Source organism: Vicugna pacos, chromosome 28 (genome assembly GCF_048564905.1).
Source record: "Vicugna pacos chromosome 28, VicPac4, whole genome shotgun sequence".
Taxonomy (NCBI): domain Eukaryota; kingdom Metazoa; phylum Chordata; class Mammalia; order Artiodactyla; family Camelidae; genus Vicugna; species Vicugna pacos.
This window is the reverse complement of record NC_133014.1, coordinates 8,690,321-8,704,948: the sequence shown is the minus strand read 5'-3', so window position 1 is coordinate 8,704,948 and position 14,628 is coordinate 8,690,321. Positions and strand designations below refer to the sequence as shown.

Here is a 14,628-nt window from a genome sequence, read left to right as displayed (position 1 = left end):
AGTTGGAAGCAAGCTGTGCCCGTAAATCCAGAGAATCCACCTTCCAGACTGTTCTTGGATCCCAAGACTGTAAAGTCAGCCTGGACTTGGCCCCGGTGACATAAATCTCAGCCCAGATAAGATACCAAGGAGCCTGATGGCTCAGCTTTTTGCTAATGCTGGAGCCAGAGCTGAAGCTGGCCTGATGTCTCCATGTCCCGTGATGCGATGCCCCCACCAGCAGCTCTCCAGCAACTGGGTGCCATGTAGGCTCCCGAGCTTGGGCATGCAGCGTGCAAGCTGCCACCCTGCACGCAGAGTACTGACCGGACTGACGGAGGAGCCCGTCCACGCTGAGGCCCCACAGGAGACCAAAGGCTCCTGAAGACGTTTCTGGAGGCCATGTCAGCAGCTGGGAGGAGGAAAAAAACAAGTTAGCTGGAGTGATAGTAGTAAACCTTTATTACTCCATGTTAAATAAGCCCCATTTACCCCTCCCAGCAGAGGTGTATCTGCATCATTGCAGATGAGGAAGCCAAGCTCAGGGAGGTCAAGCAACTTCCCCTCAGGGTCACGCAGCAAGTGAGGAACAGAGCCAGGACCCAATCCCTGGTCCATGTGACTTAAAGTCTCCTACTCTGTCTGCTGCCCTGTGTGGCAATCTTGGTCCTTCTGCCCCTCACACCCTGTGGTCACACCGTGCCCCTCTGACTACAGTCTGCTAGACAGGGACAAGCTGGTCCCTCTTCGTGACCCTCACCTCATCTCCAGCTCAGTGCCTTGACTCACAGGCACAGGAGACCACCAGCTCGGGGAGGTCCTCAGTACTGAGTGCAGATCCACAAGCAATCTGGCGGATGGGAGGAGGGAGGGCGGGGCACCCCCCCCTCAAACTCACTTCCTTGAGTGCTCCTAGAGCCTGTGGTCAGAGCTGGGGATTTGGAATGTGAAGAGGGTGTGACATGGAGATGAGCAATGGGACAGCATCCCCCCCCAGCACCATACAATCTGGGGACAGGCTGGCGAGGCCACGCCACAAAAGTACACCGACCCCCTGAAGGTGCTGAGTAAAGCCCGCTGCGGTGGGTACTCTGGGCACGGCCACTCATGGGCTGGGTGCTGCTGCTGGCTGAGGGCCCTGAGCTGAAGCCTCCTGTAGGCATTGACCTTGGAGGGAGAGAGTCCCTTACCCAAGGTCACATCCCCTCTGCAAGTGTAGCCTTTGTCTGACCACAGGCTAATGCTGGGGTCCAAAGGCCTGGACCCCTTGCCTCACTGGGACGACTGTGAAGGGTGACCCCAGTTCCAGAGCTGCCAGGGCTGGCCATAGCCTCTCCTGCATTTGCGTGGCTATTCAGCTTCTCCATCAGCCCCACCCTGCTGCCCGCCCTCCCTAACAGGTGTGTTTCCCCAGGAAAACTTCAGGGTCTGCCTCCCAGGGGTCTGACCTAAGACGCCAGAACTCTGTCTCCCTCTTCCTTCTGTAACTTCCACGTTGTCACGTGGTCATTTTCCAAGAAGAACATAAATTCGTTGGCAGCGTAAGGTGCCTGCTTTTGTCCACCCTCCCCAGCAGGGCTCACCTGCAGAGTGTACACTAGGGCTGCGGTGACGAGCTGACCTAACTCGTGAGCACTAGGGCGGGCTGACGCCTCCTCACCGGGGCCCACGGTCTACCGCCCCCGCCAAGCGCCTGGGAGCAGGGAGGGTGGCGGGCAGCAGGAACCAGGAGTGCCCCTGGGAACTCAGGATGGTCTTCCAGAGAAACAGCGGAACGAGCCAGCCCGGCCGGAGAGGTCTGCCCAACTCCCCAGCCCCCAGCTCTCAGAACCAGCCCCAGGTACACACGTGGCCCCTGCAGCCCCGTGGCCCTGCTCCTCCAGCTGCCTTTGACTGGGCCGGGTCAGGGGTGGTTAGGGGTGGTCACCTAACCCCTCCTCTCCTTGCCGGGAGTTTCCCTGACCGCGGGGCCTAGGGTACAGGGAGGAGCGGCAGCCTATCCTAGATCCCGACCCCTCTCCATCCTGGTTCCTGAGCCCTGGCTGCACTCCTGCCCTTGGATCCATGAGCCACCCCTGGACCTTCATAAGCATCCACCCAGCAGCTTCAGGGAGCCCCCGTGGATTTTGCCTCTTGGAACCAGAGGCCTCACCGACACTGGCGGTCTGAAGTACGCCGAGCACCACGGCCACATTCTGCGCATTCACCTGGGACACCACTTCCAAAGTCCTTCTATCCCTAGAGCTTAGCATGTAGCAAACATCAGCCCATGTCTGCGGAAGAACGAACGCTACCGCTGCTACACGGAAGTAAGTTCCCAGCGACAAGAAAGCCAAAACCTCGGAAGTGAGACACCTAAGCCCATCGGCAAAGGTCTGCAGTGTGACCACGAGTGGCCACGTGGTCATTGGGCCTGGCAACCTGCAGCCACCCTGCTCCTTCTCCAGAGACACAGACGCAGAGTCTCACCCAGAAGGCCCCCAAGGCTAAGTGCACCCGTCACTGATCTGACTTCAGCTGGGGGTGGGCGGGGGCACGTGGGGGGGGGCTTTTGTTTCTCCTTCTGAAGATGGAGGAGCAGAACCTCTGTGCGAAACATCATTCCTTCCAGATGCTGTCCAGGCCCCGGGCAGTGCTGTTGGGGGACCAGAAGGGCAAGGCAGGTCACAGGATTTCCTCATTCAACCTTCACGTGGGCTGTTGGCCCCAGCTCAGCTGAGGCACAGAGCTGACGTTAAATAACCCCCCAGGGTCACACAGTAGTAAGTGGCAGAGCAGGGATGGGTCCTCTGCTCGAGAGTCCCGCCGCTGACGTGACAGAGCTGGGGGAAGAGACAGGGCAGGGCTCAGTCGCTTCTCCATGCCGTGTCAGGGTCACACAAGGACCCTCTGTGGGCGACATCTCATACTGGCTCTTTGTGCCTCTGATGCCCGACTGTGTGTCCGTCATATGCTGTGCAAAGGAGCAGGGAGAAGCTGCACTGACTGGGGACAGAGAATAAGGGCCGCTCTGTTCCCAGTGACACCCACTCGCCTTTCCCCACTGGGCCTGGGGGAGGGGCAAGGGGGTGCCTTTCTCCTCTGGGGCAGAGAGGGGTGACAGGAAGGACCCCAGGGAAGAAGAGAGGGCTGGAGGGCTCCTTCTGGAAGGCAGCCAGTCTGCTGAGGCCAAGGAGCTCAGAGAACAATCCACCCCGCACGGTGGCTCTAATTTACAGCTGGGGTCCAGGCTCCAACTGGCAGGAATGAGACCAGCTGGAACTTGTGACCTGCCCATCCCCAGGCAGGAACGGTCCTGGGTGGGCGCCAAGGCCGCATCTCCGCCCCAGCATTCATACCACAGCAGCTGGTTCCCGGGCTTTCCCTGCTGGTTTCTCACTGTCCTGGGGCAAAGGCTCTGTGCCTGGGGCAGAATGCACATCCCCCCAAGGCAAAATGTTCAGCTACAACCAGGAGGGAAGGAAGGTGAAGACAGAGCAGCTCTTCTAGGCTTTTCCAGCTGACCTATCACTCCATGCAAGGAAACACCTGAGCACCCCAGCTCTAAATTCACAAAGGCCGTCACACCTGCAAGGGCACTGCAGGGCTGCCCTCCTGCTGCTTATAGGACGAGGGTCAGAATCTGTGACTGGGAGCAGAGAGGAGCTGGGCACAGTGCAAGCTCCTGTCAGGTGGCCAGGCCTGAATCACACACAGGGCCTCCAGTGGCACCGACAACACCTGCAAGGCACACGCTCCGGGGGGAGCCGAGTGAGATCACTGGCCGGTGCCTGCACCTCCTGGACCCTGTGATCACAAGCCTCCCTCCCTCCTCCAGCCCCAGCTGGGACAAGCCCAGCAGCACCCAAGGCCAAGACGAGGGCAGCGCCCCACCCCTCTGGCCGGAGGCCCTGCCCTGGCTGTTGGGCCGGCAGGCTCCTGCCACCTAGCGGCAGGCGGTGGTCCTCACCTGGAACAGCCACCGGAGCAGGGGCACCGGGCACTCGCCGGCGTGCAGGTAGAGGCTGCTCAGGATGCCGCTGCGCAGGAAGGAGAGCTGCTGGGCCGGCGGGGAGCTGCGGGGGCAGAGGGACAGAGGGGCAGAGGTCAGGGGAGGCCTCCGCGCCCGCGGCCGGCCAGCCTTCCTCAGTGCGCCTGCCCCAGCAAAACTCAGGGAGATGTCCAGCTTCACCGGGACACTGGAAGCACATCAGTAATTGCTCTGGACAAAAATGCTGGTGGAGCCCTTGCTGCTAGCAGCTGCTGGAAGTGAAAACAACCCATGCGCCATCAGAATCATTTGCTGTCCATGAACACATCTCACGGTGTTCTAAGCACACGACTGGGTAGTACAACTTGTCTTTTCTGTTTGACGGGCGGGAAACTGAGGTATTTATCAGGGTTGCCAAAGGGATCTGCGCTTCCAAGAGGAGAGTGCCCAGGAGTCGCACCCCTTGGCCGAGGGCTCCGGGTGGCACCGGGAGGACAGAATTACCCACGGGGCCCCCGTGGGGCCAGCGGCCGGGGTCTGGTTACACAGAGCGTGTCTGCCCTGTCTTGTTTTTCCGAAACAAAGGGGACACCTGAGAAGATGGGAAAATAACAGAAAGAGGCCCAAGACGGGGAAGTTCTGGGAAGGCATAACAGATGAGGGTGCCACAGAAGAGTCTTTGGAAACCACGTGAACGGCAACAGCCCCAGGGCCAAAGGGGAGTGGCGCTCAGACTTGCCACACTCCTGGGGCCACAACCCGCGTTTCCATTCCCGACGGGATCCTGCCGGGCTTCTCCCTTCTGCCAGGAGCTGCTGGTGGGGAGGGGAGCCCTGCTCTGAGTCCGCTATTGCCCTGGTAGATCATTTGGGCCCACAGGATCCCAGGTCCCTGTAAAGCGAGGAGTTGATACATTTTGTGTGGTTTTAGGGCCTCTGGAGGAAGGTGCTTCGTTTCAGAGGGGTTGTCTGGCCTCCATCACACTTCCTGTCCTCCTGCTCATCCCGGGGAGGCTGGGTTTGGGGCAGGATTCTCCCACTGTCCACATTTGGTGAAGGCCTCTTTGCTCTTTCTAGATAATGTCCTAAAGGCAATTAATAAGGATTCCAGGAAATGAAAAAGTAATTTCATGTTTGTACTTCTTTTTAACAGCCAAATCCAGGCAAAGAACACTTCAGATAGCATCTGAAGTCATGACTCTAGATAGAAATTTCCTCGGTCAGCCCAACCTCCTCCTTCTCCTTTTTAAAAAGGACATCATATTTTAATCTGCCAGGAACAGAATGCTCCAAAACAAAGATCCTCCTCCCAGCCAAGCTGCTGTCTCCTTGAGAATATCCAGGCAATTTACAAATTGTGTATGTTTTCTCCCCCAAACCATTTAAGTTCAGAGGAGAAAGCGGCTTTGTTCCTGTGTTTGTGAAGTTGACCACTGTAAAACAGACCTTTATTTGCATATACAAACACGTGTGCACCCCAGGGCTGCTGGCACATGCCTCTCTGCTCCACGTGCTCGGTCACACGGACACTTTCACAGACTGACCCCACGACGCAGGCATGGTTCAAGCTCAGCACCCCAAATGCAGACAATACCCAAGCAAATCACATTGGAGGACCTCACAAGTTGGCAGGACCTGGCCAGGGGCCATGTGGCAAGGCGGCCATCACTCCAGGGACTCCAAGGAGACTCTGGCTCTGGCATTCTGTTCAAGGGGCACCCGCCAGTTTCTCAGTAAGGGAATTGATTCTACAAGCCCCTGCTGGCTCAGATCAACACACTTCCAACTGCTGCTCAGAGGGAGAGGGAGCCCTTGGGTCACAACGTCTCCTTTCTGCTACACCGCCTTGCAGCACAGTTTTTGCCGGGGAAACGATCAGTCTGCGGCGAGGTTCCCTGCTGCGGAGTTAGGTTTAGTCTGTAAGGCCAGGAGCCAAAGACAGGCAGGAAGGGCATGGTCCAGCTGTGCCTCGAGGCGAATGGCTTTCAAGGCATCCTGTGCCGACAGCTACATGAGATGTGAGGAATCTCCTGTGTGTGCTCGGCAGGAGAGCAGTGCCACCTCACCTCGGCTGAACCACCAGCCTCCACCATTCAGGGGCAGAACAGGCCGATGGCATAAGTAACCTCCAGCTTGGTGGAAGGGCCCTGATCTGAGGCAGGAGAAGTCTGAGCAGCAGCATGTGGGGAAGCCTGGAGAAGGGAAGAGGGTGGGAGGTGTGTGCACTGAAAACTTGAAACACCTCAGGTTACAGAATCAACTGTTGTTAGATTTACAAAAACCCATGGCACGTCCTCAAAGCAAGAGTGCTGACACTGGGTCCAAGTGGGTACTTTTGCCCATGGCAAAGCCAACGAATGCCAAGGTTGGAAGTTATCTTGAGAATGTCAGAATGTCGTGGAGTGAGAAGGGGAGGAGCAGAGCTTCCCGGCGGCAGCAGATGCCACGCGGACCCAGCTGAGTGTGAAGCCCCAGCTGTCAGACCCGAGGATCCCAGGGATGGGAGGTTCCCACCCAGACAAGGAGCGGCCACAGTCAGAACACCCTAGTCCCCGGCCAGCTGGGCAAGGACAGAGGGCCACGGGAACAGAAGGAAGGAAGGGGGTCACATCAGCCAAAAAAAGGGAATCACAGAAAACCAGGGCACCAGCTTGGCCAGCACGCTGGTCCCGGCGGAGCGCTGATCTTCCACTTGGACTGGGTGTTGCTGTAAAGGTCCAAGTCAGGATCCCTCCAGCCCCCACCCCCCATCTCTTTATGGGCAGCGGTCCCAGATGGCAAAGTCTCTAAGTGCCTTGGGAACCCAAGTGACGGCACAGGGACAAACACCAAGTGTAGCTACTTGTGCAGTGTCAGTTTCTGCCCCTTTGCCAAGATACTCAAATGAAAGTTGAAGTGAAAACGCCGAGAGAGAACAGAGACGAATAAATGGCCAAGCATTCATCCCTCCTCCCCTTCTTTTTCCTTCCTTTGTTTAAAGATCAGCGAGCACCACTCTGGTCAGCAGCCTGGGGACCCCAGCAATGACCCAGCTGGCTGCTTCCATGGGCTCTGTATTTTTGGGCAGTTGCAGCCAGCTGGGCAGCTCAGCCCTGTCCACACTCTGTCACCGCTGGATTTATTTCATGCAGGCTTCCTCCTACAGGCCGAGAAGAGGAGGGGGCTGGGGCAAAATCAGAGCTGGGGCCTTGGGCCTCAGGGAGGTCCAGTGCACAAGCACCAATTACAGCCAGAGAGCTCAGACCCGACTGCTTTCTGCACCAGCTGAAGCCATCGTGGAGGAAAGCCCCCCCCACCCCCACCCCAGCAGGGCAGGTGCCCTGAGAACACACCGCAAACACCTCACGGGAGAATGGCAGGTGCACCAGAAGACAAGCAGGGATCCTGGCACTCCTGCATACACTGTGGGGGCCCAGGGAGGACCAAGAATAACTGGGCAGGCCATCTCCACGTGCCTCGGAGCCTACTCCTGCTCGAGCTGCCGTGGGCGCAGGTCTTGAAGCTTTTCCACTCATGGGGATTGTATTTCCTTCTGACTTGCTGTCAGACAGGCAGGAGGCAAAAGTTCAGCCCCTGGTACCAACCTCTGTCACATCAGGTGACTCTGGTCCCAGGAAATGACCCTCCCAGCCTGGTAATGAATGAGAGAGGATGGTCTGGGCCACCTCTGGCCCCACAGCTGTGGGTTTGGGGAGAAGATTTCTGACACATAAACCTGAGGAGGTCCAATCCGGGAGGACCAGGCGTGGTGCTCAGACACCGAGGCTGCTCTCCCTTGAGATCCGAGTCAAACTGCTTGCTTAATCTGGGCCAAGATTTCCCCCTTTGTACAGTGGGAAGAAAGATAATATCCCTCTTCACAGAACAGTAAGAAAAGTGAATCTACTTCAAGGAGTGATTTTTTTTTTTGAAAAAAAAATCACATTCACTTTTCCCCCAATACCTCTAAGGATAAAAATGTTCATCATGAAAGTGTGGAAAATACAGAGGAGAATAAGGAGAAAAATAAAAGTCACCTGTAATCTCACAGTGTTAACTTTTTCTACGGCAAGAGACCGAACCATACTGCTCTTGGGGAGATCAAGAAAAGAAGCCTTTTCTTCTTCCTCGATTTTCATGTTTCCGGCCGCACACAACGGGGTAATTACTGGACTAGTATCTCCCACTCTTGTGTCTGGACTTGAAGTCCTTGGCACAAACAGGAAATAAAAGATGACCCTTAGGCGACCTTCAGGAAGCGGCCCTCACCCAGGGCCCGGCAGGCGTCTCCTGACCTGAGCTGAGCATGGTGCAGGCGTTCCTCCAGAAAGCCTCTCGTTAGCGGGAGGAGGGTCTGGATTCTCCACCCCAGGGAGACTGGCCGGCCACCTGGCCCCATTTGGCACGGCCGTTCTGATCCCAGGCCACAGGCTGGCTCATCTGTCAAACACTTCCTGCCGGCATCCAGCTGGGGACAGACAACCTGCTGTCGGCACAAACCCTGCAGAGAAGCTGCTCAGGAAGCCGCCTGCCTTTCCCCTCGTCTCTCCTCTCCTGCCAAGCTGGCTCTCTGTCCCTCTCCTTCCTCTGGTTCCACCGTCTTTCTTCTTTCCCTTCATTTCTATTTTCCCCTCTGCATCATCTCCTGATTAGTGATTTTTTTCAGTGTGGCAAGGTAAACTTTTACCAATAATCACACACTTAGACCCAAGCATCTCTCATCACCTCCAGGGATCTATTTATTCCAGAACTGCAGAAACACATTTCTGTTTAAGAATACTCTCTGCCACGTTGTTTATAATGGGAAAAAGTTGGAAATAGCTTGTATGTCAAGAAAAATGAGGAAAATGGTTAAATGTGTCGAGGCATCTGTGCCATGCAATACTGTTTCACCATTAACATGACACTGTCCAATTGCAACATTTGGCCCTTCTTTAGATTCTGATTTCAACACCATATAAAAAACATTTATAAGACAATCAAGGAAATCTGAACACTGACTGGCATTAGTGATGTTAAAAAAACTCCTATTTGTTTAGGTGTAATAATGGTATTGACTGTTTATCTAAAGGTAGGGTCTTTTAGAGACACAGACTGTACTTACAGATAAAATTATATGTGTCTCAGATTTGCTTAAAAATAATCCTGAGGGACAGTGTTAGTGGCAGGGGTAGAGATGGAACAACACTGGCTTTGAGTTGGTAACTGTTGACGGCAGGTGATGGGCACACGGAGGGAGGTACACTCTACTTTATGTGTGTCCGAAACTTTCCTCGATAGGGAGTTTTAAAGGAAACATATCAAAATAATGTTACATCTTTCTATTAAAATAAGATGGACTAACTGGAAAAGAGAACAAGATTCCTGCATTCAAGTCCTAGCATCGCTCCAACCTCCGTGCACGTTACAGGCTAGGTGGGGGGTGGGGGGTCAGGCAGCCTCTCCTCCATCTCCTCGGCCGCTGAGCCCCCCGTCCGTGGACAGCCGCTGTGCTGAATTCTGCAGGGTTCCCCTCTCTCTTATTCTTAGACATCTGAACTCAGAATTGCAAGCGTTGGGTGTTATTGTGGTAAAGTTCTTAAAAATCCCCTCAAGAATGCACACAGTCAGCGGCTGTGTGACAGTGATTGTGAACAACTTCCAAGGAGAAGAGGAACAGGGCAGCTGTCCTCACGTTATACTGCACGTGCTTGTGGCTGGGGACAAACTTTTCGGTGTCAGCATCACACGCAGACCCAAGAAGCAGTGTCTCGATGGAGTAGGAGGAAGTGAAGATGGAGAAGGAGGCTCTGGAAAACTGCTGGGTGGCCCAGAAAGTGGCTCCAGTTTTGATGGAGACATAACCCCAAAGGCATGTATGATGAGTCTGACCAAAGTTGTTCCATGAAACTGGGGTGTGGGGGTGGAAAGGCAACATGAATACATAAATAGGTGTTTGGTGTCTGCTTTAAGATTTTTTTAAAGGATGTGCATCTAAATTAGCAAAAGAAATATCATAAGTAGACATGTGTGCTGTTTCATCTATTTCCCTGAAAGCTGACTACACACCATTTTGCACTGCCTCATTTGGGCTGGTCCTTATCACTGGGTCCCATGAGAGAGGGGCCGCGCTGACACTCACCTGAGGAACAGCTCTTCCAGATGGCTGCGTGGCTTCAGGTGCGAACAGTCCAGGATGCAAGGCAGGGGCTGATTCCTGGGCAGAAACACAGCCTCGCCGGGATGTACCGGCGGGATGACCTGCAGTGATGTGGAGAACCTCTCCACCAGCTTCCTGGCAAAGCAAGGGGCAGAAGAGCCAGGTGTCAGCAGGTACACTTGGTCTGCAGCCTGGAGCGAGTCCGGGGAAGGCCAGACGGCTGCCCTCGCCCCACAGCCACGGCTGGGTGGGGACCAGACCAGGGGCACAGCGCCACCTGCCGGTGCAGGAAGACCGCTTCCCCCTTCCACTCCCTGTCAGACACCCCAGCCCCTCCGTCCTGAGTCCAAGAGCCAAAAGTCCTGGTCTCCAGTCCCGCCCCGCCCATGGGCAGTCCCGCCACGCCCATGGGCTCTGTTCAGTTCAGACTTCCACTGCGTGCCCACGGCTGTAGATGCCAGGTGCTGAAGGATGAGTCGGGCCCTTGCACGCCCAGGAAAAGTGTAAACAGATCATGGCAATGGCCTCCAGCAAGTGGGCTCGTCTCAGAGCTGCCCCACGGTGCTGAGGGGCACCAGTGAGAGAAGCACTGGGTGCAGCAGGTCGGGGAAGGTCTTTCCTCTGAGCAGCGTCCTCAAGTTCTTGTGAGCAGGAGGACTCCCTGGGGAGCCTGCTAAATGCAGGTGCCCAGGCCCGCCCTGTCCTGAGAGTCTCACTTAGGGGATCAGAGCTGGGCCCATGGACCGGGAAGGAACAAGAAGAGGAGGAGGCAGCACAGTCCAACTCAATTGGGATGCATCAAGGGAGGGGCGAGGATGAGTCCCAAGGACGAGGTTCTCCTCTGCACCACTCAGGGTGGAAGGATCCCCCAGCATAGTACCTGCTAGGTGAAAACAGCAAGTTGCAGAATAGGATGTGTGTGTGTGCGTGTGCACGCGCGCTAGCCACATGCAACACCCCCACGCATCTGACGCACCCAACCATGATCCTGGTCATCCCTGGGGAACGGGATGTGGGAGGGGAGGGAAAAGGAGACGCCCTGCTTTGCTTCACACAACAGTGTTCGGCTTGATCTGTGGTCTCACACAGCACGCACTTAACAATAATAAATACAAACTAAGACAAGCCACGGGCACCGCACGCCCTCCTCTCACCAGAGGATGGCCCAGATCTGGGTTCCCAGCCGGGTCCTGAGACAGTGAGCTCGGAGGGGGACGCAGCCCAGGCTCCCATGAGGACCTGAGCAGCTGGCACCGGGGATGGAGGGGTGAAGCCAGCGGTCCCACCGCTGGCCAGAGGAAACCTGTCACTCTCTGGCTAAGTGACCCAAGGTAAGGCACCGACCCAGTCGCAGGGTCGCCCTGAGGAAGAAAGGGCGCAACGGACGGGAGTGACATCGGGAAAATGGGGAGACTCTGACCCTGCAGCATTTTGGAAGCTGCCTCTGCAAACCACCACACAGATGGTAAAACCATTTTCAGTTCTGATCATTTCTTTGCTGTTTTGAGTTTCTGAGCATCTACAGCTTCCTATACTGTTTTTATAATTTAAAAAAATGTACGAAGTCTGTAAGAACTAGAGGCTCATTTGTAAAAAGATCTTTGGCCTGTCCCTCCAAACCGTCGTTCAAAGGGACTTTTGTGAAATTAAATATAATGTATGTGCATTAGTAACAGCTCTGAGATGACGCCTGCACGTCTAATAGAGGATTTCCTGTGCGGCTCAGAACTGAGGATAAAGGATGATGCTGTGGTTTAAATATCCTCCCCTCCCCTGCTCCAGGACACACATAGGGTCTTTTGACCTTAAGGAATAGAGAATGCAGGACGTTGTCTATTCAAGATGCAAGCAATTCCAAGAGCATGGGCAGATAATCTGCCCGAGATGACTGGGGGCCTTTCTCTGCTGGACAACTGTGGCAGCCACGTGAATCCTGGTCACAGACGACCTGTCTGCCGGATGGTGGCTAGCCCCCAGCCTCGGCCTCACCCCTTCCAGATCCTCACCCCTCCCTGCCATCCCACTCCACCCCCGGCTCCATTCAGGGATGGAAGAGGCTGCCGGCTTTGTACATCAACTGAGTAATGTTCTTTGAAGCAGAGAGCTGAACTGTCCCATCAAAATGATCCCACATCAAAACCACCACCTCAAAGTGGCTGTTGTCAAAAAGGCTTCCTCAGAGTATGACTTGAAAATGTCATGTGCCCAGAAAATAATCAGCAATTTCAAAGCCTGGAACACCGTCTGTCTTAAGCTGGTTGCCCAGATAACTCCCTTTCTATGGGGAATTTTAAACCATCCAGGCCATGACTTCCAGAATCCCGGATGCACTCAGAAGAAAGGCAGAGAGCTAGAAGGGTTATTCTCGCTACAGAGAGGTTTTCAGACGTTTAATTCCAAGGCAATCTAACCAGAGAATGGGGAACCTGGAAACCGAATCCACAGACCCCAACACAGAGAGAAAATTGCTTTCATCACTCATGATGCCACCAAGACCTTTGGCCCAAACCCTCTGATTCCATTCTGTCTTCGTGCTCTGCCAGGAGTCACGGTGACCTTGTGGCAACCCCCGCCCCCCGCCGTGGGGCAGTGTGTGAGAACTGGTACCAGCTGGGAGGCAGACGTCCCCTAATCTAGGCCAGGGGTCGGCACCTATGCCCAGGCTGCGGCTACCTCCTGCCCGTTCCTGCACGCAAGGTTTCAGGACAACACAAGCACACGCCCCCTGCCCACCTCAGCAGCACAGCCAGGCAGCTGCGACAGAGCATGTGTGGCCCTTGAAGCCTAAAATATTTACTGTTCACAAGCCTTACAGAAAGTCTGCTGATCCCTGGTCAAGTCCGGAGATGACTATCAGGAAAACTTGCAAAAAAAGCAAACGGTCAGCCAAGGTGCTGCTCATGGTCCTCTCTGGGCAACAGGGACAGTGGGAACCACCTGGGGGGCCTGCGGGTGGAGCCCCCTCCTCCTCCCCGTGAGAGGACACAGAACAAGGACTCGGAGCGCCTATCGAAACCAGACCCATCCCTGCGGGACCTGAATGACATCACTCAGACGCACAGAAAAAGCAAAGCCCAGACAGGCAGACAGTCCAGGGTGTGTGGACCAACCTGCCCCCAGTCACATGGGGGCACATGGTTCCAGAGGGAGGGAAGGAAGGAAGGAAACAAAGACAGACAGACAGACAGGAAGATCTATCCTGGCCCCATCTCCCTCCTCAGCTGCTGCCTATTTTTCTCTTTTGACTTCTCCTCTTGGTCTGGGAACCTATTCCAGCCAGGCAGGTTCACCTCAAGCTGCCCAGCAGAGCCGCTCTGGTCAAGGTCACCGTCACCTCTACATTGTATCCCTGGGCCCCTGCTCTTCTCTCTATACCAGCTCCCCGGGTGATCTCATCTGGTTTTGAGGCTTTAAATGTCACCTATATGTGATGATTCCCAAGCCGGCCTCTCCAGACAAGGGGGTCCTTGTCTTGACTCATCCCTGGGGTCTCCCAAGTGAACCCTTGTTCCCGTGCCTGCCACCCCCCAGTCTGTGTCACTCAGCCTCCCCCAACTTAATTAAAGACCACTCGGACCTTCTGGCTGCTCAGGCCACAATCCTTGCGGACCCCTTTGATTCCTCTCTTTCTCCCATTGCCTCCATCCAGCTCATCAGCAAATTCCATTAGTTTTACCCTGAAAATATACCCAGAATTTGCCTCCTCTGCCCCGCCCTGCCCTCACTTCTCCCAGATTACTACCATGGACCCTCTGGCCCCGCCCCCTTCTTCCACCTCGCCCCCACGGCCCCTAACCCCGTCTACCCTGGACATGGCAGCAGAGGATGCTGCTCAGACGAGGCAGAGCTCTGACATGGAGCCCACCTTAGCCTCCCTGACCTCCTCTCCCTCTCCCGCCTGCTCCTCGCTGCTCCCGCACCACACAGGGAGTGCTCCCACTGCAGGGCCCTCCTGGAACCGCCTCTCACCACTCTAGGGTTCTGCATAAGTCATCTGCTCACAGAGGCCTTCCCTGAGCCCCTGTCCACACCTCACAAAACCCTCCCAACACCCCACCCCCAGCTTAAGACAGATGGTGTACCAGGCTGCTTCAACACCCCCGCACCCCGACAGCAAGCAACACAAGGGCAGGGGTCTTCCCCTGGTTCTGCTCCTGCTGTATCCCCAGAGTCCGCACAAAGCCCGAAGTTGGCACACAACAGATGTTTGCTGGATGGACAGACAGATGGACAGACAAATGGATGGATGGATAACCGGGTACCCTGAAGAAGGATTCAGTTGTGGTTCTCGGGCATCTCTGAAACTCCACAGTACAGTTGAATCCAGCCCTCCCTCCAGCCAGCAGGCCAGTAGACTCCAGCCCAGACGACAGCTCTGACAGAAGCCACCTTCTTTCCCCAGAAAAGGGAAGACAAAAAATGTCATGTGGCTGTATTCTCCCATTTAAAGGCAGTTTTCCTTTAGACTGTGGCTTTGTGTAGCTACTTTCTCAAGAGACCTGCTTCTACAAGGTTGGGCAGGCGGGTGGGAAGAGGAGGCCGTGTTTTGTCATCTCTGTGTC

At 55.4% G+C, this 14,628-nt stretch overlaps 1 protein-coding gene across 4 annotated transcripts in view; it reads right to left on the bottom strand.

Moving 5' to 3' along the window:
• The window catches only part of FAM178B (family with sequence similarity 178 member B), an 83,982-nt gene that overhangs the window by 55,083 nt on the left and 14,271 nt on the right, over window positions 1–14,628 (bottom strand). For 2 of the 4 annotated variants that reach the window (XM_072951384.1, XM_072951385.1), the window contains exons 6-8: window positions 10,049–10,201; window positions 3,929–4,034; window positions 307–391 (exon numbers count right to left, since the gene is read on the bottom strand). In XM_072951384.1, coding sequence (XP_072807485.1) covers window positions 307–391; window positions 3,929–4,034; window positions 10,049–10,201 — 344 coding nt within the window. Of the gene's footprint in view, window positions 1–306; window positions 392–739; window positions 759–3,928; window positions 4,035–10,048; window positions 10,387–14,628 lie in introns of those variants that run through there. The other 2 variants (XM_072951386.1, XM_072951387.1) reach the window with 2 other exon arrangements.